The 25201-nt window shown below is 39.2% G+C and overlaps 1 protein-coding gene across 5 annotated transcripts in view; it reads right to left on the bottom strand.

Moving 5' to 3' along the window:
• FRMPD4 (FERM and PDZ domain containing 4) overlaps positions 1 to 25201 on the bottom strand; it is a 583947-nt gene that overhangs the window by 222162 nt on the left and 336584 nt on the right. For all 5 annotated transcript variants that reach the window (XM_054472023.1, XM_054472020.1, XM_054472022.1 and 2 more), the window contains exon 2: positions 2282 to 2398. In XM_054472023.1, coding sequence (XP_054327998.1) covers positions 2282 to 2398 — 117 coding nt within the window. The remainder of the gene's footprint in view (positions 1 to 2281; positions 2399 to 25201) is intronic.

Here is a 25201-nt window from a genome sequence, read left to right as displayed (position 1 = left end):
TGACGTTCCCAGAACCTCTAACCAGTTGGCCTCAGTTTGGGTTTCCACCTATTGATCGAATGACCTGGAATGTATGGGAACCCAAATCCAACCAGGGGAAAAGAAACACTTGTTTTAATCAGAGAAGTCTGATGCATACCTTCACAAACCCATAATCCATATCTTTTAAAAATTATATTTCTTCAGCCCAAAATTTTTATTGTTTTGAGTCAAAGCATCTAGGTCACCTTAACTGAGCCAATTGCACACAGTCATAGCCGTGTTACAAAATAGATGGTATAATATAATATTAAAAAATACCATCTTCCTAGCAGCCTAAGGGACTTGGACAAACAGTATGAAATTATGAATTCAAAATCTGGGGTTTGAGCCAAACTATTGGCCTTCTAATCTTTGAGGTTTCTGGGAGGCTCTGCTCCCACTGCCATTTCTATGATAGTATCTCTGTGAGCGCATATCCTTAGGAAAGCCTTGGAAAGTCAGGGGGCCACTTTCCAGTCATGTTCAAGGGCATCCTGGATCTTCCTGGGATGGACCCAGGAGCCAAGTACGTCAGAAACAAACTGTGCTCTGAAGGGGTGGGAGTCCTGTCCCCTGCGCAGCAATTCTAGGGAAGGAGAGAGATTTGGGCTTCAGAGACTGAGAAACTGTCCACAACACTCACATGTGTTGTCCCTGTTGCTACTTTCCAACAATCCTCACTTGTATGTGGTGGTGGGCGGGGGTTGGTACAAAAGACCAAATACCCTAGAAACAATCTTGGCAGATATTTTTTATAAAAATGACCCCTCACCTCACGGTGATCCGGTATTTGGCTAATCCAGTCCATAATCAACTTGGCTGGAACAAAGAATGTAGCATGTGGTTGTGAAATAATTTTTTTTTCAGGCCTCCAATCTCTGCTCTATTATAATCAGGATAGAACCAACCACGCTTCCTGATTTCAAATCTGTTTCATGAATTTCTTATAATTAAGGATAGTTTGCTCAGGTTGGAGAAAAAGGGCAGTATGGACCCTTGCCATTTTGAGAAATATAAATGCTCTTTTCACAAAACTGCAAAAAAAAAAAAAAAAAAAAACCACTCTGCAGCCACTCCAAAAAAAACAGTTTGGTGGTTCCTCAAAAAGTTAAACACAGACTTTAATTTTGACCCAGCAATTCCATATGTTTCAGCAACTCCACACCTAGATATGTGTCCAGAAGAAGTGAAAGCGGGGACTCAAATCGATGCTTGTACACCGATGTTCATAACAATACCAGTAACAATAGACAAAAGGTGGAAACAACCCAAATGTCCATTAACAGATGAATGAATAAACAAAATGTGGTCTATCCACACAAGGGAACATTAAAAAGGAAAAATAAAAAAGGAAAAACGTCTGACATGTGTTACAGCATAGATAAGCCTGAAAACGTTATGCTAAGTGAAAGAAGTCAGAGACAAAAAGACAGATAATATTTAAATTTCACTTGTATGAGGTCCCTAGAGCAGATAAACATATAGAGACATAAAGTTGAATAGATGTCACCAGGGGGTAAGGGGAGGGAGGAACTGGCAGTTATTGTTTAATGGGTACAAAGATTCTTTCGGGTATCATGAAAAAGTTCTGGAAATGGATAGTAGCGAATGGTCATACAACATTGTGGATGTACTTAATGCCACTGAATTGTACACCTAAAACTGGTTAAAATGGTAAATTTCATGTTATCTTTCTCTCTTTTTCTCTCTCTCTCTATACCACAATTAACAAAAAACCAGAGCACCACAAAAATCCAAAACATAAGCCAATGTTACTGTGAGAAATTTACAATAAAACAGATAATGTACATAATCCTTTTAGCTGATTTTTAAAAAATTACAGATAAGAAAGTAACATTCCTGTCTTGACCACTCCTAGAAAACCTTGTAAATGAAATTCTTGCATGTCCAACTTCAGTTGTTAGTCTCAGACAATGAACACAACTTGGCCTAATATTTAACGGTGGAAACTTTTGCTCTGAGCCAGGCTTACCATGCTACACAGTGACTCGTCACTCGAAGATGGTGCCTGTCCAAGAATGAAGCAACCCAACATCACAATATATAGAAATATAAATGTATAGAAATAAATATATAAAAATCTAGAAATATAAGCAGCTGGTTTAAGAGATCCAGCTGCTTTAGTAATGGCCTCCAAATGCCTATGAGTGCCTAATTTAAGTATGTTCATTCTCATAAACAAAGATAAAGAAGTCCATTGGACAAGGATTCTATTGTTCATGCCATCTGTTTAACCTACTTGATGAAGTAGTCTCGCCCATCTCGGTTTGCCGTCATCTCCCATCCATAGGGCGGCACCTGGCTCAAGCCCCAGGTTCCTGAGGGAGGCGGCCAGCCTGAAGACTTCGTCCTGTGGCTGGAAAAGAAAAAAAAAAAAAAAAAAAAAAAGCATTACACCTGACTCCTGAACATTCCTTCTGAGACAAACTCTGGAAGGAGAATGTGACTTGCTCCTCTTAGATTGGGCAATCCCCCAATTTATGTTGCAACAAAAATCGACACATTATCTTTTACAGTTTCTAGTTTACAACTTCAATTCAGCAGCAAAATGAAAGGGTAGGTTCTGGAGAATTTTCTAGGTGCCTGCCTTTCCAAGATCAAGAAGAAAGAGGAAGTAACTCCACGTGACAAGCAGTAGCAATGGGCAGCCTTGAAGTCACAGTCTGTAACCAGAGGCCTGAGCCCAGTTTCTGAAGCATCACTGAATCCTGGCTAAGCCTCCTCAGCCCAGGACCTGCAGAAATTCCTCCTTGCCCTCATGAATGCCCAAGACTTCCTCAGACCTTAACCATACTTCGGAAGGAAGTAAATGATGCTATTTTAGGATGGCTCAACATCCCTCATCACTTGGTCCTTTCACTTCAGATGAAGTTACTCACTGCATAGCCTGTAAAAGCCTTTGGGTGGTTCCAAATCCCAGGCTGGCACCACCGAAGCTGGTGGCAGGGAGCAGTGATGATGCTTTCAGGGACTCACAGTCTCAGCTACCCGTGAGCCCTTTGCAAAGAGGAAACAGCACCCCTTGCCGTCAGATGACCGCAGAGCAGGCATCCTTCCCCCAGCCTGGTGCCCACTCAGGCTAGTGAGTGTGGCAGGGGCTAACATAGCTGGGCACTCTCGCACTAGGTGCACCCTGAACAACCTCATGTGGTGGCTCTTCCGCAGCAAACATCCAAAGCAGGGGTCTCGGCCTTTCAGACTTTTAATTCCTCAGGATACTGGGCAACTCATCCCTCCCCAGCCCAGCCCTTCCAACACCTCTCAAGTGAAACAAGCCCGTTTCCTGCATGTTTTCTGCAGATGAACTATTTTGCATAATTTTAACCACCTCCATTCCTTTTTCTTAACTTCCTTTCCACTTTCCTACAGCCCTCATAAAGGATGTAGGAACAGTTTTTCTGTTGGAAAAAAAGTGTTCACAAATTTAATACTCGTCTGGTAAATGTAGAATGCCACCATAGGATTATTTGTGGCCCATTGACTACTAAAAGACATGGCAAGCATTTTGTTCCTCTTCTTTGCACAAAAGTCAGCAGTGGCAATTTCCTCTGGTGGTTTTTTTTTTTTTTTTAATGTGCTGCTTCCCTGCAGTGAGAGAACACATGAATTTGCTACCCTGAGGTACTATTAAAACAACAACAACAAAAAAAACACACACAAAACCAAAAAAACCCACCAATTTGTCTACACTAGTAGAGAATGCATTCAAATGCTTTCTAAGGTGGTATCAAGAAAACAAGTACTTACAGGTATGAACACAGTCTATTCTATTAAAAATGTTTCCAAAAGCAATAGTACAGTTAGAAATGGCACAAAGAATATCCTTGTGAGTGAAAGGAGGCCTATGTAGAGAATGCAACAATTTATTCTGGCTTAATTATGTACAGTATCAGAAAGTTTATCTTCCCCAGAGGAGGCTAACTTATTAAAAACAAATAAACTGTCTTTCCTTTCCTTTCCTTTCCCTTTTCTTTCCATTCTTCTTCCCCTCCATGAAATCTTAATCACTAAAGGAAAGACACAGGCTTCCTAATATAATTTACATGTAAAATATAGCATTATAATAACGAGTTGGAGGAAGCCTGAATTTTATTATAAACTACATTTTCCTGTACAGTATGTTCAGGAAGCAGCTAACAACCATTTAGCAAGATGTTTTCAAATAAAGCCTCTTGTCATAAAATACCAAATGAAGTGCCAATACTGGAAAACTCTACAAATGCAAATCAAGTGAATCTAGCTCAAGGAATATCCCCGATACAAAACAAATAATTGAATAATTAAGATCAAACATGGCTACATGTCTGTTAATGTGTTGACAAAAAAATACATGGATCTGAAAGGCCTTAGTATGATTTAGCAAATTAAAAGTGCAAGTGGAAAAAAAAAAACACCCTTTGTAAGTATTTATCTATAACAACCTTGAGAAAAGTTAACGACACAGGTTGTAATTGCAGAGGGATTTGGCTCCGGCTCCTATGTAGTGTGATGACTACAACCCCAGCCCTGACAACGGCTAGTATGAGGATTTCAGGCAGTCATAATCCAGGGTTTTATGTACTTCCCAAATTGAGCTGAAAAGAAGCACCTGGCAGCACTTGTTAAATATACAGATTACCAGGTCCCAGAAATGATGATTATGATTCAGCAGGTCTGGATTAGAACAAGAAATCCATGAATAGGTGTGAAGGCATTGAAACAAGTAATTCAGATGATTCTTGTCTTCAGGTAGGGTTGCCAGATTTAGCCAAAAAGCAAAGCCAAACAAAAATATCCACTTAAATTGAATTTCAAATAAACAATGAATAATTTTTAGTATAAACGTTAGTATAATTTTATTGTAATATATAGAATATACTTATACCAAAAAGTAATGTTATTATTTATTGAAAATTTAAATTGAAGTAGGCATTCTGTATTTTTCAACTGGCAACCATGGGGTTTGGGAAATACTAGTTCTTGCTACCCTAAGCTTAGGCTGAGATCTGGTAGCATGGGTACTAACTTGTGGTTTGTTAGAAATGCAGAATCTGCATTTTCTTGAGATCCCTATGGAATTTATATACCCTGGAAAGTTTGTGAGGCATCACCAAAATCAGTGGTTTCCAATGTGATGCCTTACTGCACGTCGGAATCCCCCGTGGAGGAACTTGTAAACTACAGATGCTTGGAACCAAAGCCAAGCCACTGAGTCCGAATATCTGGGGATAGGGCCTAGGCATTGGTATTTTATACTACCCAGGTCAGCCAAAGTGGCGACCCACTGCTCCAAGTAACTCTACCTTTATTATTATTATTATTATTTTTTATTTTTAGCTGATTGATAAGGTAGGAGAGGAAGGGTGTGGTGATCAAGAGCAGATATGCTGGAGCAGAGAGTTTGAGAAGCATAGTCCCAGGACCAGCAATAGTGGCATCACCTGGGAATTTGAGATGTAAATTTTGGGGCACCACCCAAGACCTACTAAATCCAAAACTCTGGGGTGATGGGGGTGACCCAGCAATCTGTGTTTAACAAGCTTCCACACAATGCTGATGCCCACTCAAGTTTGAGAAACACTGGGTTAGAACCAGACTCTCTTCAATCCAGGCTCTGCCTTTTATTTTCCACGACCTTGAACGAGTTACTTCATGTCCCTAACCCCCTCAGTTCCAGTTACTCCTTGGTAAAATGATGACAATAGGACCCATTGGGAGAATACTAAGTGAATTTTGTAAAGCACTCAGTATGCGCTATAAAGTCTTTGCTAAATAACTGTAATATAGGACTTTGGGTGCTTTTGCAAGTATGAATGGCTTTAATCCATCCTCAGAACAGAAAGACAGTGAAAGGCTTGGTCACCTATTCTTCTCCATTCTGGCAAGAGCAGGGCAAGAAGCGTCTTAACCAAGCAGTCACACCTTCCCAGAATGTCAGAAGGTGATGAGTTCAGCCATTCTCAAGGCAGAAGGAAACATCAGCAAGTTTTTTACCAGAAATCCCAGCTGCATGATCCTGGGTGCACAGCGTCCATTTCCACCGGTCTCAGGCAAGGCCTTGAGAGTTCTTGCAATTCTGATGTCCTGTGACTTCTATCTGAGAGCATGGCTGTGTGAACCACTTTCAAACACTTAGCTCAGCCTTAAAAATAGCGACCTACATTGGCAGGGCTATTTAAGTCACTTCAGAAACTCCCAGCGACTGACTGAACTGGTTTGTAACTTTGTGCTTTACCCATCTATTGTTTGCAACAGATTGAAACCTTCCTGGACAAAAAATATCTTCATACTTGATAGGAAATGAGAGCAGCTATGAATGGTACAGACAAAGTTGTGGAACTATTTGTATTGCAACCATTAGTGGAAGCAACCCATGGTTTCCTCCTGCGTTCATGCCTCTAAGTCCTGGACAAAATCTTGATGGCCAGCTCGCCCTAGGAGAAGGCAGGCTTTCAGGAGCCACCTGAAGGCCTCTTTGGTATTTGAGTTTCCTTAGAAACAAGGCAGTATCAGAAAAAGGGATGCCGTAGGGGAGAAGGAATGTGAGGTCAGGTTCCAAAGTCCTGAGTCAGATTCAAATTCTGCCACTTAGTAGATTTGTGACCCTGTGCAATTTACTCTAAACTCTCTGTACCTTATTTTCATCACCTGTAAAGTAGAATTATTCTAACTCACTGTTTTTCACTTGGGGTGATTTTTCCCCCAAGGGACACTTAGCAATATCTGGAGATTTTTGGTGGTCACAACTGAGGGGAGGAGGAGACTAGGTATATTGCTAAACATCCTACAATACACAGGACAGCCCCTCAAAAGATAGAACTATCTGGCCAAAATGGCAATAGAGCCAAGATGAAAAAACCCTGCTTAGCTCATAGGACTGTTACAAGAAGATAACGTAATTAATGCACAATTCTTAGTATAGTACCTGGTATATAGCAGGTTCTCAATAAACTTTAGTTGAATAAAACATAAAACCAAGCATTCTCAAGGTTTCTGCTTAGAGTCTAATAGTGATAAATACAACATATCTTTATATCAGAGGGAAAGAGTTCAAATCCCAGGTTTGCCACTTAACAGGCTGGCTTTTCTGGGTTTTAGTTTTATGTGTAAAATGGAAATAATAACAACTAGCTCACAGTGATGTTATGCAGATAAATGAGATACATAAAGCCCTAAAGTACAATGCTTGACTCATTTAGAATAGTCTCATCAAATGGCACATTGTGTTGTAAGCAGTAATGGTCATAGTAATAAGAGTAGCACGCAGCATTTCTAAGGATATAACTGCTTAGGATACTCACAGGACTGCCTCAGCACGCAACAGGCGCCTGCATTATTATTTCCCTTTCAAAGATGAAGAAACTGAGACACAGAAAGAGTGTATAACTAGCCTAATAGGGACAGCAATCTACTGAGCCCTGAGACTTTCTACTCCAAACTCCATATTACTTACACCGTGCCACAAATAAGTGTGATAACAACTTATCAGCTTTCTTATGTATCTGGTCATATTTTGGACAGGTAGCCAGGAATAAGCTGCATCCTTTGAGACCTGGTGTTGAGGAATGCATTTTCTTCATTTCAGATATGGGAAAACCAAAGCTAAAACTCTATGCATTCGGTCATTCATTGGTGACATTGCATGATACTATACAGGTCTAACAAAATAAAACACGATCCAGAATTTTATCATTCTTATCTTTTTGGACTCACAAAGATTATTTTCAGACTAACCCAAGGTTACATAGCATTCTCATTTAGCTTGCTGTAAATGGTGGTTGGATTATAGAACCCCAAACCCTACAGATACCTCAAGGTATCCTAAGATAGTATTTTACATTTGCAAGCAGATGGTATTCAAGGTATGTTTCAGGTTGACATGCAATGTGGGTTAAGGTAAGGAAGTGGAGAGGTGTGAGGAAAATGAATGATAATAGATGGTTCTGGATGAATTTAACAAGCTCCAAGTTTTGAAGACAGCCATGTTTCTTTTGTGCCCAGCTTGATATGTCCCATTGGGGTTAGTAGAGGGTCCCTGGCATGACCCTCAGGGAGAAACTGTCCTGTACAGTTTCTTGCCCCCATGAGTCAGTAAGGAACCGGCTAACCAGGTCTTTTCATTCCATTTATTCGTGCTGTAGACACACAGATAGGTCCTGAATTAGGCTGCTTTCTCTTCTCCCTCAGAACGTAACTTTCTCCATTAAATCAAGCTTCAGTACAGTAGTCAAAGTATTTTGATCTCATACAACAGGTAACAGCTTTTCATTCTACTGTTCCTTATTAGCAGGTTTTGGCACAGGTACATGTGAGGAAAGCTACATTAATAGCCTGAAAATAACTTCAAAGCCCCACAGATAGAAGTAAAAATCATCCCACCAACTATTTTTAAGATGTCACTTTTGTTATGACAAGGAGGACAGGAAAATATAGTAAAGGGGGAAAAGCACACAGTTAAAAACTACTTTAAATATTAATGCCAAGCCTCATGAAAGCAGATGCACAAAAATATATTCATTACAAAATCATTTTAATCAAGAAGAAATGTATTATTAATCAAGAGTTTCACTATGGTAAAAGACATTTGACTGTATATTTTAACAATCAAATTGAAATACTTTTCTGATTATTTTCATCTGATTCATTACGTGATTTACCAACCCACACAATAAAATTAATTATGTAGTTATACATCTATGAGTTTCAGCACAAGCCTCTCACAGCTTGTTGAGTTAGTTACGTTTCTTAATTAGGTATCAGGGAGAATTATTAGGATAATTAAATCTGGGTTAACTGGTCTTCTTCCAAAAGTTTCTACTTACAAAGTTCAGCCTCACTTTGTGAACAATCCAGTGACAGAATCCAGATGTCTTCAGGGTCTGAGGCCATGTATCTATAGAATCCCCAGACATCACATGCAGGGGTTGCCATTAAAGTTAGATGCAGCCCTGCCTCGAATTGGACATTTGAATTTTGTACTGTGCATTTGCATCTCTTAGTTCACTGAATTCTCCAACTCTGTAAATGTGGAAGGACAATTATAAGGACAATATAATTAGCATGATATTGTTGAGGAGATAGCATAGTAGAATGGCTAAGATTCATTGCTCAGAGAGGCATTACAGAGCTAAATGTGGGAACCGTCAACAGGTCAAGTCTTGAGCTCCTTCTGCTAGAATGCTGTTGTACCTGTTTATGAGTTTGTAGCTGTTATTATACTTCCCAAGCATATGATGCCAGGTGGTAGGCTGGGCACTCACCCTTGAGGGGATGGACAATGTCCTTACCTTTCTATCAGTATTACTCAGACTAGTGCCAGGCACATGATAGATGTTCAAATGGGAATTGAATTAATAAATGAATCCAAGCTACATGATGATACTGGCACAGGATGTTAGGATTAAAATTGTAGTTCTCTGCCTTTGAGTGGGTAAGAATACATGTGTGTTGAAATGCCATTTGTTGAATAACTGCTGTCAGGCACTGTTCTAGGCACTTTCACAGATTCTTTCTTTTTAATCCTTAGAACAGCTCAGCAAGAGGGGTTGTTTGCTACTACGTCAGCTCATCCAATAATGGAATAGCATTCAGACATGAAACCAAAGTCGTAGATGAAGACCGACTGCCATAGGATGTAGTTAAATGAACAAAGTTGGTTACAAAAAGGGTGTGCACCATGTGATCCACCTTGTAAAAAAATCTGTGTGCATAGGCAAGAAAAACAGTCTGGAAGAATGGGTACACTGTGGTTAAATCTGGGTTGTGAGATTAAGGTGGTTTTTTAAATTCTTGCATATCTAAATTTTGTGTATCTTATATTGTGTATTTAAATTTTGTGTATTTTTATTTCCTATAGTGAATATATATTACTTTCATACTTAGGATTTTATTTTAAACAAATGAAACTAGAAAACGGTTATGATTCCACGTGGATTCTTGGTGGAATCACTGGAGAAATTGTAGAGAGGAAGTACTGAAGGTGTGAAAACATACAGTGCTGGTGTGGCTCTAGGGAAACACATTGCCATATATTGCCCGGAGTGCATTTTGGCAATCCCTGATAGAGGGCAATTTAGCAACCTCTATCCAAACTGAAAGTGAGCATACACTTTGTCCTAAGTGTTCATCAGTATGAAACATGGCACAACCACACAAAGGAATACTATGCAGCTGTACAAAGAAGGAATGAGGAAATTCTTTATGTACCTATTTGGGAAGACTCTGAAGATACATTAAAATAAAAAAATCAATATGCAGAAATATGTACAACCTGCTACTACTTGTGTAAAATCAGGGAAGAATAAAGCAGAAAAAAAGGCCAAACCATGGAGTCTGGATTCAGACAGAGCTGCATTTGAACACTGATGCCACCTCATAGCATCTGTGTGAGCTTAACCAGGTTCCTCATCCTTGTCCAAACATCAGCTTTCTCCTCTGAAAACTAGGACTAATACCAACCATCCTGTTGAATTGTTGTAAGGACTGTATGACGTAGGTGATCAAAAGCTGTTATCATTATTACTTGCACACATTCTTTAATGCATATAACAAATATTGATTGAGTGCCTAGTTTGTACCACACGCTGTTCTAGGTGCTTGGAATGCATCAGTGAACAGAATAGACAAAACCAGAGCTATTGACACGTAAAATAAACACCAATGATCACGTAACTTAGACTTTTTTCTTCTAGCCTAGCATCTACAATGATTTGAGTGTGTCCCCCAAAGTTAATGTGTTGGAAACTTGATCCCCAATGCAGTGGTATTGGGAGGTGGTGGGACTTTTAAGAGGTGTTTAAGTCATGAGGGCTCCACCCTCATGAATGAATTAATGCTGTTATTGTGGGAATGGTTTGTTATAAAAGGGGGAGTTTGGCCCCAGGACTATGAGAGGTAAATTTTGCAAGGTTCCATGGTCGGTCTCGTACTGGATATAGCAACCCTATACTATATAGTTCCTGCTGTGTGGGATAGAATGTAATCTGAGAGCTCTATTTCTCTTTTTCAAGCATCCAGTGCCCTCATGACATTACATTTGCTCATTCACTCATTCAAAACGTTTCATTGAGGACTCTTGTATCAGTCCTTTTGTAGGACTAGAGCTGTGACAAGCAGATAGGGTGCTTGCTTTCCTGGACACTTATGGGACTTATAACATTGTTGAGGAAGGCAGGCATCATGGCTCACCCAACCTGGACGTTGTCCTGGCTCTGGGTTGTCCCCTGAATCCCGAGCTTTAATTGAAACTTCTCAGTTAGGAGTTCATGCTGGGAAATTCAGGAGAGAGGGAAATCTTCCTTACATTCCTCAAATTATCCCACACAGACAACAATTTAACCCATACCAATCATTAAATGCTTTTTCTTGCTTCATTTAGGACCCAGTCTGTTGCCTTTAGCGGTAATATGGAACCTGTATATTGCTTTCAGGACTCACCAAATGCATCATGTCATAGAACTTGACAGTGATTACAGAGTTAATGAAACACAGCACTGTTGAATCTGCCAAATGGCCTAATCTAATTTTCAAATGTGTTGTTAAAACACTTTTGCAAACACTCATCATTTTAAGAGATAACATTCATCTTCACATTTCACTTATTTATGGATGACTCATAACCTAATACTGCTACTCACTAAGCTTAGCCAAATCCAACTGGCTTCCCTTGAACATGTATACGAAATAGTCAAACATTTTCCAATTTAGCTATTCATTGTGAAGATTATATTCTCACTGTTTGTTGGGGACATGCACATGTATTTTAATTATTTTTGAATTTTATGGGTTAACATATATTTATCGGAATCCTAAAAGTATATCTATTTAATAGCTATCTCCCATTCCATTAAGTTCTTAATTTTTTTCTGAGTAAGAAAACCAAAATATTTCCTAAAAACTATTCTGAGGAGGCTAAGTTCTAAGTCTACCATTGATAGTAGGGATCAGCAAATTTATGTAAAGAGCCAGATAGTAAATATTTTCAGATTCATGAGTCATAAACTCTTTGTACCAACTATTCAACTCCACCATTGTATCAAAAGTAGCCATAGACAATATGGAAACTAATGGACATGGCTGTATTCCAACAAAACTTCATTTACAAAAACAAATCCACATGTGGCCTTCGAGCCATAGTTTGCTGACCTCTGATTTATAATGTCACCTTGAGAAAGTCATTTATTTTTCTGCCCTTCTATTTTCTTATTTTTAGAATGAAGGGGCTAGACTACATGATTTCAGAAGTCCCTTCAAGCTCCAAAATGTTCACCTTGGTTGACTAACCAGGTTTCTTTCTCAAAGGCCATAATCTTCAACAGGACTGGAAGAGACTCTGATACACAAATTGTGCAAAACTTTTTTTTCACTGAAGTAACAGTTCACCACTCAGGGAAAATGAAGAAAAAAAAAATTCTATTTTCCACAGCATTTGACCCAAAGATAGAACATCATAGTTCAACCCATCACATACCTGCATATTTATGGGGAGTTTTAAATCTCTGAACCATTGATCTTGTCTTGTAAATAGGGCCACTATTTGGATGAATGGTATTTCAAATATGCAATATGCTGGCAGTCCAAAACAATAATGGAAAAACTCACTCTAGTGGCTGCTTTCCAAAATTCAAATCAAGATTCTTTGGGGCTTGTGGAAACAGTATCACAAGCTGATATTGAAAGGTTTTCAAATGTGATGTTGTAAGATAGCTTTACTATCAAGTGGTGTGATGTCTAATAATGTCCACCATTGTTTTAGCCTTACTCACATTTTTTTAAACTACCAGCTGGTAGTTTTCCAAGCTACTACCTTTAAACTACTAGCTGGTAGTTTTCCAACTAAAGTGCCTATTTTCTATCAAAAACATGTTTGAGTTTGGCTTGCTATCTCAGTGTCTGCTGGAGACCCTTTCTTTACTGCTGAATTATAATCCCTAAAGAACAGGTGTTTATAGTAAACCTGCTGACATAATTAAGAAGGTAAGATGGAAAGTTACAGCCCACTTAGGTACACCTAAATACGCTGGTGCTAAAATATGTTGTCTGGCTTCCTCCCCCAGAGTTAGAATGCATTTGCAATATTTTTAATGGCTTATTTATAATGTAAACAAAACACATAAACCTAGTGTACTTTATTTTTATCTAATTCTGGGAAGATTTCTTGTGGCTTTTCATTTAGAATTGTTTAATGAAGAGATTCACAGCTTTGTTCCTGCATTTATTTACATGACTGTTTTCTCTCCCCATCCTGACCCTGAATTCATCATGCAGTTCCATGGTGTCCCATAATTTTCTGAAGCTATTAATATAGAAAGAACAAACGTGTATTTGAAGTGTAGAAATTGAAATGATTCTTTTTAATACTCCCAGCTTAGATGTTAAAGGAAAATATATAATTTCACTAGATTTCTCAATATCTATACATATCCAAGGTCATCAAAAATGTGTAAGAATAGAAAGTGCACCAAGCCTCATAGGGGATACAAACATATACACTTGAAAATAGACATTTATCACTCAGGGCCTCCCTGCTACTCTTTCTCTTTCTCCTTCTCTGCTCTTCTCTCTTCTTCCTTTTCTTTTTTTGTCTTTAAACAATTGCAAACACTGTAGGTAGAAAAGATATAAATAAGGATAATGTGGGGACTTTCCAGTAGTGATGGAAACCAATTTGCAGATACCTCCCATCCGATATCACTCTGCACTTCTTTATTTTTGTTTTGTTCATCCAGAACCCCTTTTATTGAGCACAATTTTATGAGTAGAACTGTGACAGACACAGATGACAAGTCCCCGCCCTGAAAGGAATGAACAACCTAATACAAAGTAGAGAGAGAGGAAGAGGTAGTGTTGAGTATGAGCTGAAAATATGACCATCATGCCTCCTTGCTGCATATAGGGAAAACAGATTTATGGTTTATGTCTTTAGAAAATCTCTAAGAGCTGGTGCTTACCTCAAACTCTGGAGGTGAAAGAGAAGGCCCACATTCTTTTATAACTTTCATAGTTTCCCATTCTGGTCTCACATTTCCATAACAATTTCGATAACAATTATATTTATTATGACATTTATAATAAAAAATCTATAGCAAGGTAAGTGATGCTGTTAGTAACCATATTAGGGTTTCTTAGTTTTCATCCATCATTCCCAGCTTCCATTTGGAGTTCATTGATATTTTTTCAATCCATCTGCTCCAATGATAGGCATGTTATCACTGAACACAGAGAAAGATCCAGAAATTCCTTGCCCTAACCTACATAATAGGCTCAAGTGAGCCCTGCTACCTTCTTATGTCCAAACATAGTCATTTTATGAATCAAGACAAAAACCATCATATATTTTCCTACGATGTGTTATGAAGAGGAAATGAGCTGAAAACACTAAGAAGACAATAAGCTCTCAATATTTCTATATCATGGAATAATGATTTCCACAGTATGGAAGACATTTATTTACAAAGAGCACAGAGTTACAAATTGTGGGAAACAGCTATATTGTAACCATGTATGACTTGCTAAGTTTAGACAGGTTCTTAAAATCTCCTCCAGCTGACAATGATAATGTATCTGCAACTGTGAATGTTTCAAGAAAGGAGATTTTAGCAGCTAGCTGTTACATTTATTAGAAAAGTGCAGAAAAGCCTTTCATAATGAAAAGTGCCCCTTACAGCAGGGCCTCTCCAACTTCAATATGCATAACAATCACCTGAGCATCTTGTTAAAATGCAGGTTCTGTTTCCGTAGGCCTAGAGTGGGGCTCAGGATTCAGCATTTTTAATGGGCTCCCAGGTGGTGTTGAAGCTGCTGGCTCAGGGAGCACAGTCTGAGCATAGTCTCCCAAGGTCAGTGTCAGGTAAGGAGTGGATGCTGACTTCCATCCTGGCAAATCTCTGCCAGCCCCTTATACATTCCTGAAACAGGATGTTAACTATCCCTGTTGAAGATTTCAACCTGGGGCTCCCTGGCCTGGCAGGGATTTGGCAAGATGGAAGTTGGTACCCATTCATTACCTGATACTGATCTTGGGAGACCCAGGTCAAGGCAAGAGAGTTAATGAGCACTGGTTTGACAATAGACAGCAACACAAAACAAAATATAGCTCCTGAACAAAACCTGCACTTCAGATTAATAGTCATCTCAGATTTTTTTTTTTTTAATTTTGAGAGAGAATCTCCCTCTGTTACCCAGGTTGGAGTGCAATGGTGCCATCTTGGTTCACTGCAGCCTCCACCTCCTGGGTTCAAGCGATTCTCATGCCTCAGCTTCCTGAGTAGCTGGGATTACAGGTGCATGCCACCATGCCTGGCTAATTTTTCTATTTTTAGTAGAGATGTAGTTTTGCAATGTTGGCCAGGCTGGTCTCAAACTCCTGGTCTTGATCTCAGATTTTGATACACGAGCATGGTGACCGCCAATGAAATGAAGCTCTAATTTATTTCCTTCTAACATTAACAGAGAGCCTCCCTTGTAGTCTAGGATTCCCTTCTCTCTGCAGACTCCTGAGTTAAGCATTTATTTAAGAAGGTCTATCAGCGTCCACAACTCCACATACAATACAACAGATATAGCTTGTCCTTAATCTTTGGTTATGGCTTTGGTTCTTTAGCAAATCAGATTGAAACCTCTGGGAAACTTCCCTTGAAGCCCCTACCTTATTCTTCTCCAAAAAGATTCATTGAGCCTATATCATATCTGGGAGCTCATCTAAACTCAGTAGGAATGCAAAATGATCACTTGGCCCCACTATTCGAAGAACGTGTACAAAAGTTGGTGACAGAAAACTATTATACACACAATAATTTGAGAACAACCAAGAATAAACTAGATTGAAAATAGATATCCCTACAGAAATATTACACATCCTGTTAGAATCATTTCTTGTACTACTTCCCTCACAAAGGCTTGACTCTCACATCCAATAATGGCATCTCCTCTCTCCACTGTCCACATCAGTGCCCAGCAAACTACATCCGGTGGCCTTGGCCCAGTGTCCACTTGTTTAAGTATCATCTATGGCTGCTTTCACAGAAAAACAGCAGAATTGAGCAGTGTGACAGAGATTGTATGGCTTGCAAAGCCTAAAATATTTACCATCTGTACCTTTACAGAAGAAGTTTGCCAACCCCTGCTGTCAAGTAGTAAGTACCTGCCTCACAGCACTTCAATTGCATCTTATATTACAGTCAACAATAGATACATACATAGGTAGGTAGAGAAATTAATCAACTGATTTATCTCCAGGGCCACCATTTGCACAACTCCATGTGGCTTCATTTACTGTGTTATAAGTTATACTAGTTATCTTACGAGGTTCTGAGCCTCCTTACTCATTTGAGTTAAGTCATGTGTCACCAGTTTAGGGATTTGTCTAAACTTGGAGCTCAATAAACAGGGTTCAATGAAACTGAACTCTAGAGGTTTTTCTAGGGCATAACTGAAGCCATCATATTGAGGACGGTGAAATTACCGAGAGCAAGAAGCAAACATCTGATTATACCTGTAACTAAATGTGCAGAAACCAAATGGTGCTTTTGGCAGCAAAAGAAAAGTGGCTCTGACAGCCATTTTGTTTGACAGGGATTTTGCAAGAGGCTCCATAATGAACTGCAGCCATAAAATACTTGATATTAGCACAACCAATCCTTGGTGAATCTTTACTGCAGCAGAGATAAAGAGCACAGTCTCTGTGCTTTCCAATGCATACAACCCAATGGCACAGCCATTGGCATGCTGGTTTATGGGCTGTGTATTTCTCCTTCTGCTCCAGCAATCCCATTCATCTGGTATTTTACAGTCTTAGCTGGGCTCTGAAGACCCAGCAGGAAAAAGAGGCAGTAATTGTATTTTGTAAGCAATTAATTTTTTTCTTTCTTTAAAAATTTCCTCCTTTATATGTGTAACTTTTAAAGAATGGAATAAAAAGATACATCTTCTGTCATTGCCTCTAGAAGGGAGATTAAGTCAAATCCTTTCCTTTACAATGGATGATCATATTCATCCATTGTATATTCTAATGCTCAGCATTTCATTCACTTACTATCATTATACCAGCCCTACAAATTCCATTCTTTTGCAATTGTGAGTCCCGTAAGCCCGTACACGTCCTACTAGTTGTTAATTTCATAGAAGAAATGTTAAATTTACTTAAAGTTAATACTTACCGATATAGCATTGTCTTTCATTTGATTTCCCCCAGTAAAAAAAAAATCTAAAATTTTTAATTTTTTCCATACCTAGATTCTATATAAGAAGTTTGTGCATAAATTTAGAGGGTGTTTTAAAAACTTAGAAACAATTTGGATAAAAATGACTAATAAGTGTGATGCTTAAAATTAATTTACTTGACTTCAGCATGGGTTCACAAAATTATACAGTAAAACTTCTGCATTTTGTGAATGATCTTTCCTAATAACAGCCTAAAATTTATAAAATTCCCCTAATGCACACAAAATGAACCTCAATTTCATGAAGGATTAGAATATAATATACTAATAAAAGGTCTCCATTCTATATCCAAATGCCATTCTAGCATAACAAGAAACTATAACAAGAACTCCTACTTTGTTTATAGAAGATGATGAGGTATGAATGATACATACAGGCTAAATTGGGATCCATAAAGTTTTGATGATTTTAATACTTAACTTTGTTGTCTCCGTTTCTCCATGTTGAATGGCAAAAACTGAGAACTCCAACCCAATATAACCTACAGCCCCTCTAGAGTAAATGACATTGGCTACCCATCCTTTAAAATGCTGACCTCCCTTATGAAGCTTCTGTGCTATAGCCCAATTCACAGTGGGATCTCTGAATTCCTATAGTTTTTACCACCTTACACCTCCACTTGGTTGTCTGTAGACATCTTAAATTCAACACATCCAAAACTGAACTCATGTTCATTCCCCCAAACCCACTCCTCTGCCTAACTTCCTCATCTTTATAAATGGCCACCCTGTTCTTCAAGAGAGGCCACAATGAATTCCACGCATTTTCTGCAAGATACTGCCTTCTTTAACCTTAGAGTGTTTCAGCTTGCTGGTCTCTCAGGCCTAGATTTCTCCAACTCTTTCTTCTCCATTCATTCTGCCAACTAACAACTTATTATTCTGGCTTAATTGTTCATCCTCCAAGAAACTTTGTTTCAACTTGCTCTGCTCAATATGGTAGCCACTCATCACAGGTAGTTACTGAACACTGGAAATGTGGCAAGTATGAATTGAGATGTGCTGTAAATCTGAAATACACAGCAGATTTCCAAGGCTTAGTAGGAAGAAAAAATATAAAAAGTCTCAATATTTTTAATAAATTGATTACATATTGAAATAATATTTTAGACACATTGGGTTAAGCAAAACATTAAAAGAAAAATTTAGCAGTTTGTTTTTGTTTTTAAAATATGGCTACCAGAAAATTTAAAATAACGTACGTGGTTCATGTTATAATTTTATTGGACTGTGCTCTTCTATACCCTTGGGGCAAAGTCAGGTGCTCTTCCCACAGATTTCTTTACAACCCCCATTCCTTTTGTTAATTTGCCCGGTGACTTGTCTATCAGTTCTAGGCTCTGTTAGCTGACTTAAGCAGGGAACTTGTGATCTTATTTAGGATCACATCCATATCTGATGCACAGTAGGCACTCACATATATTTGTTAAATGAACACAAGAACTACATTAAGAATCAGGAAGTCAGCTCATCTCCCTAAGCCACAGTTAATGTGGAGGTTAAACTAGGCTGTCTCTACCAGCCCTTCCAGTTTCATTGACTGTAAATATCTAACTTGGACGTTTAAATGAGTCTCTTCTTCCTCATCAGGTTTACAGTTCTTTCAGGGTGAAACAAATGTTTTATATTTTCCTTGTTAATTTCTTCAGGGCTCTGTGAATACAGCTGGTTCTTAGCAACATAGGGTTAAACTGCACATGTCCACTTATACACAGATTTTGTTCTGCCTCTGCCACCCCTGAGACAGCAAGACCAACCCCTCCTCTTCCTCTTCCTGCTTAACCTATTCAATGTGAAGACGATAAGGATGAAGAATTTTATGATGATTCACTTCTACTTAATGAATAGCAAATAAATTTTCTCTTCCTTATGATTATCCAATAACACTTTCTTTTTCTTTTTTTTTTTTTTTTTTTGAGATGTAGTCTTGCTCTGTCACCCAGGCTGAGTGCAGTGGTGCAATCTCGGCTCACTGCCAGCTCCGCCTCCCAGGTTCACGCCAATTCTGCTGTCTCAGTCTCCCCAGCAGCTGGGATTACAGGCGCACGCCGCCACACCCGGTTAATTTTTTTGTATTTTTAGTAGAGACGGGGTTTCACCGTGTTAGCCAGGATGGTCTCGATCTCCTGACCTAGTGATCCACCTGCCTCAGCCTCCCAAAGTGCTGGGATTACAGGCATTAGCCACCGCGCCGGGCCCCAATAACACTTTCTTTTCTCTAGCTTACCTTATTGTAAGAATCTGGTATATAATACATGAAACAGACAAAATATGTGTTAACCCACTGTTTACAGTTATCAGTAAGGCTTCTGGTCAACAGTAGGCCGTTCATAGTTGAGTTTTGGTGAGTCATGAAAGTCAGCACCCCTAACCCCTGAGTTGTTCAAGGGTCAATTGTACTTAAAAGTCATCATCTAGTCAACAAATGGTAAGCTAAAAGTATTTGCTTACATGTTTTACAGGGTGGGTCTGATGTGGGAGAATAAGTATTTGACTTAGTTGGACACTTCTTAAAATAGGTACGAATGTGGAAACTCTTTACTGGGAGGGGAAAAGCTAAGGGCAGGTGTGGGGGCCTAGGTGGGAGAGTGGGGAAGTAGAGGGAGTGGTGACTATGAATCCTGACAATAGAAAAGCTGGCCACAGCAGGACTGGCAAGCTCCCTAAAGCAGTTGGATAAATGCCTCACATGCCACATCACTGGGAAGCTTCCAATGAACCAGTATCCAGGAATGACTGTTCCAGAAACACATCCTCCCTTTCTTCCTCCAGGCAATAAGGAGGAAGCAAGAAGGGCTGGCCCAAAGGTATTTGGTATTACTACCTGAGTTGACTCTCTACCTCCTTAACAGTGTGTCAAGACCCCAAGTCACCTGTTCTGTGGATCTCAAGATGCTTCTGGTAGAAAAAAGACAATCCTGATATATATCCACAACAAACAAGTGCAAAACTGATCAACTGCTAAGTTTATTTAGGGAAAATATCCATACCAAAGCTCATGTTTGTTCTTAGGCTACTTTTTGTTTTAACTCAAAAATAATCTTAGACAGTATGAAATTATTTCTGTCTATCTCTGAGCAAATAGAAACGCGATCGTCCAATCCAACAACATTTGCAGGCAAACGGTCTATGTTAACTCCACTGCTGTGATAAATGTTTCCCACATGGACTCTTGAAATAATTAAGACCATTTGCCTTATCCACAGAAACGCATGCCATTCATCAGCTATGATGCACAAGACAACCTGGTCCAGGCCAATCTCATTTTAGTGAAAAGAGGGAGTACTCTGAAAGTGGCTTTGTCTAGAGCACAGGTGAATGCGTTGAAAAGGAAGGGCATTGTGTACTAGAAACATAAACATTTTTAATAGGCTCAGAAATTCATAATTACTATTTATATTCAACATGCATTTCTCCCAGTGATATCCAATATTTTAGGATAGAAAAATCTCTCCTAGGATAGAAAAGAGGCAAAAATGCAAAGACCTATTGGAAATTTTGCTTTTTTTTTTTTTTTTTTCCATTTCTTTTCATTTCTGTAGTGTCTGCCTGAAGCTTCTATTCTGGAACTTCTCTGATCACCCCTGGAGAATTCAACATTTTAACTCTCAAAGGTTTTGTTGTGTTTTTCTTCTTAACCACCACCAGCCTTCCTCTGATTCTGGGATTTTGGCCATGTGTCCTTGGATCCAATCTCTGTTTATATAATTGTTCTCATTTTCTTCTTGCAATTACTTTTCTTTCTTTTCCTATTTTTTAAAATCTCACCTTTCATTCCATTTCTTTTTCATCTCTCACCCTAGGAAAATTTCTCTTTCTGGCAGGCTCTTCTTGTTCTCTTTGGCAGTATTTCACAGAGGCACAAATAGTCATAATGATCAAAATGTACACTTGCAGAGGGAGCCTTAATCTTCCAAGGAGATTAGGCTACTCTGCAGACATTATCTCATCAATCTCCCCTAGCCTCTGCAAAGGAGGGACCCATTTCCTAGTAGAGACACCACCCCAGAGGGTAAAGATGCTGCATCCTGAGACTTAAAAAGAACTAGGAACAGGCCTGGTGTAGTGGCTCATGCCTATAATCCCAATACTTTGGGAGGCCAAGGTGGGAGGATCACTTGACCCCGGGAGTTTGAGACCAGCCTGGGCAACACAGTGGGACCTTATCTCTACAAAAAATAAAAAAATTAGCCAGGCATGGTGCAACTGTAGTGCTAGCTACTTTGGAGGCCAAGGTGGGAAGATCGCTTGAGCTTAGGAGGTCAAGGCTGCAGTGAGCCATGATTGTGTCACTGCACTCCAGCCTGAGCAACATAGTGAGACCCTGTCTCAAAATATATATATATATATATATATATATATACAGACTGTTGCTCATTTACATCACAATAGGTCCAGGCTCTTATATTTTACTTCTCCTGTTCCTTTCTTCTGGACCTCATCCTTAATTTTTACAAAACACAAAAGGATGGCTCTTATCCCTTGAGAGTAATTCATTCATATAAATATACTTTTAAATCTGCCACTGTCCCATGTTGAAGAGGCATAAAAGGGAAAAATCATAAATTTGGTTTATGCTTTATTTTCAAGTTTACTCTCTGTTTCATATGCTTTATTGGTTCCTTGGAGAATTCTGCAACTGGTTCCCTTTTTCCACTCCTGTGTTATTAACAGTCTTACTTAGATTTCATTTATGGCATTTGGTAACGTTATGACTCTCTTCCCCCACTCCATTGTAATAGATGAGGCAACTGATTCTCAAAACTTTCAATATGTGGCCAAGCTAGTTGAGTGTCCAAATTAGCCTTATAAGCTAAGTCTTCTGACTTTTCAGTCTACACCTTTTAAAGAGAATTTTATAAAAATTATCACATTTAATTATCTAAACAAGCAGACAAGGTCATTATTCCTATCCCCATTTCAAAGATGAGAAAACTTCTAGACCACTTGCTCAAAGTCATCCAGCTATTAAGCCAATGTAGCCAGCATTTCAACTTAGGTTTGTCTAATTCAAATCCTGTGTCTGCACTTTTTTAAAAAACTGCTTCTCTCTTGACACATTAAAGACAAAAAGGATTTTCTACCACCACCATACATACTTTACTCGGGTTTCTTTTTTCTTGAGATAGGGTCTTGCTCTGTCACCAAGGCTGGAGAGCAGTGGTGTGATCATGGCTCACTGCAGCCTCGACCTCCTGGACACAAGTGATCCTCCCAATGCAACCTCCCGAGTAGTGGGGCCACAGGCATAGCATGCACCACCATGCATAGCTAATTTATTTTTATTTTTTATAGAGAGGAGGGTCTTGCTATGTTTTCCAGGCTGGTCTTGGACTCCTGGCCTCATGTGATCTGCCTGCCTCGGCCTCCCAAAGGGCTGGGATTACAGGAGTGAGCCACCATGCCCGGCCTACTCTGGTTTCTTAGGGCCTGTCTTTCCCTGTCAGTTCGTGTCCTTGGAATGCTCTCTACATGGAAACCAACATCCCGGCCTACTCCAGAGACCTCCTTCTTCCTGGGAGCAGAAGGTGCCAATTGAGGCACATGCCATACACATCACTTTGTTTTAAAATTAAAATACATGTCCCCAAGGGGCATGATGGTGTTGCCAGCATGTTTCCACTGGGCCAGGTGTTGCAAGGGCACAGTGGAAGCTGAGAGCCTGGAGACACTTTCCCATGCCACCTGTCCCTACCTTGCCACAGGCGGTTGAGTGCTCCAATTTTTCATGGGGTTCCCTAGGGCAAGAACCCTAAAACTATTTTAGAATTCTGGGAATCCAAATGTGTAGTTCTTAACATTTCTACTTGGAGATAGGAAAAATAAAACAAAACTGTACGTTCCTCCAGATCATTTTTGGCCCTTTTAATCTATAAACAAATGTAGTAACAAAAATATTTTGTAGATAGCTCATCAAAACAGTCATAATGTTGAATAGGTATGTACACACATTACAAAATGATACTTGCATGTAATGAGCATGTAACAAATATTTGTCAACAAATGATTGCAATACAAACTGATTTGTTGCTAAATATGAATTATTCTTAAAAATCTCACTGTCTAACACATTGTTCCTAATCTGAAGGCACTTTCAATATTCATAACTTGCCTTTGTATTCAATAAGACAGCTGGAAACAACCCAGCTGAAAAGACCGATGTCTGCCCAGCAGTTCTCAGATGCCCACCATACAGAGGCTTTCACATAGTTGATGACTAAAGCTGTACTTTCTTTTTATTATTATTATTATTATACTTTAAGTTTTAGGGTACATGTGTACAACGTGCGGGTTTGTTACATATGTATACATGTACAACGTTGGTGTGCTGCACTGGTTAACTCGTCATTTAACATTAGATATATCTCCTAATGCTATCCGTCCCCGCTCCCCCCACCCCACAACAGGCCCGGGTGTGTGATGTTCCCCTTCCTGTGTCCAAGTGTTCTCATTATACAATTCCCACCTATGAGTGAGAACATGCAGTGTTTGGTTTTTTGTCCTTGTGATAGTTTGCTCAGAATGATGGTTTCCAGCTTCATCTATGTCCCTACAAAGGACATGAACTCATCATTTTTTATGGCTGCATAGTATTCCATGGTGTATATGTGTCACATTTTCTTAATCCAGTCTATCATTGTTGGACATTTGGGTTGGTTCCAAGTCTTTGCTATTGTGAATAGTGCCACAATAAACATACGTGTGCATGTGTCTTTATAGCAGCATGATTTATAATCCTTTGGGTATATACCCAGGCTAGGTCAAATGGTATTTCCAGTTCTAGATCCCTGAAGAATCGCCACACTGTCTTCCACAATGGTTGAACTAGTTTACAGTTCCACCAACAGTGTAAAAGTGTTCCTATTTCTCCATGTCCTCTCCAGCACCTGTTGTTTCCTGACTTTTTAATGATCGCCATTCTAACTGGTATGAGATGGTATCTCATTGTGGTTTTGATTTGCATTTCTCTGATGGCCAGTGATGATGAGCATTTTTTCATGTGTCTGTTGGCTGCATAAATGTCTTCTTCTGAGAAGTGTCTGTTCATATCCTTTGCCCACTTCTTGTTTTTTTCTTGTAAATTTGTTTGAGTTCATTGTAGATTCTGGATATTAGCCCTTTGTCAGATGAGTAGATTGCAAAAATTTTCTCCCATTCTGTAGGTTGTCTGTTCACTCTGATGGTAGTTTCTTTTGCTGTGCAGAAGCTCTTTAGTTTAATTAGATCCCATTTGTCAATTTTGGCTTTTGTTGCCATTGCTTTTGGTGTTGTAGACATGAAGTCCTTGCCCATGCCTATGTCCTGAATGGTATTGCCTAGGTTTTCTTCTAGGGTTTTTATGGTTTTAGCTCTAACATTTAAGTCTTTAATCCATCTTGAATTAATTTTTGTATAAGGTGTAAGGAAGGGATCCAGTTTCAGCTTTCTCCATATGGCTAGCCAGTTTTCCCAGCACCATTTATTAAATAGGGAATCCTTTCCCCATTGCTTGTTTTTGTCAGGTTTGTCAAAGATCAGATAGTTGTAGATATGTGGCATTATTTCTGAGGGCTCTGTTCTGTTCCATTGGTCTATATCTCTGTTTTGGTACCAGAACCATGCTGTTTTGGTTAGTGTAGCCTTGTAGTATAGTTTGAAGTCAGGTAGTGTGATGCCTCCAGCTTTGTTCTTTTGGCTTAGGATTGACTTGGCGATGCGGGCTCTTTTTTGGTTCCATACGAACTTTAAAGTAGCTTCTTCCAATTCTGTGAAGAAAGTCATTGGTAGCTTGATGGGGATGGCATTGAATCTATGAATTACCTTGGGCAGTATGGCCATTTTCACAATATTGATTCTTCCTACCCATGAGCATGGAATGTTCTTCCATTTGTTTGTATCCTCTTTTATTTCACTGAGCAGTGGTTTGTAGTTCTCCTTGAAGAGGTCCTTCACATCCCTTGTAAGTTGGATTCCTAGGTATT

Source organism: Pongo pygmaeus, chromosome X (assembly GCF_028885625.2).
Source record: "Pongo pygmaeus isolate AG05252 chromosome X, NHGRI_mPonPyg2-v2.0_pri, whole genome shotgun sequence".
Taxonomy (NCBI): Eukaryota; Metazoa; Chordata; class Mammalia; order Primates; family Hominidae; genus Pongo; species Pongo pygmaeus.
The sequence above is the reverse complement of the archived record's forward strand: the minus strand, read 5'-3'. Positions and strand labels throughout refer to the sequence as shown.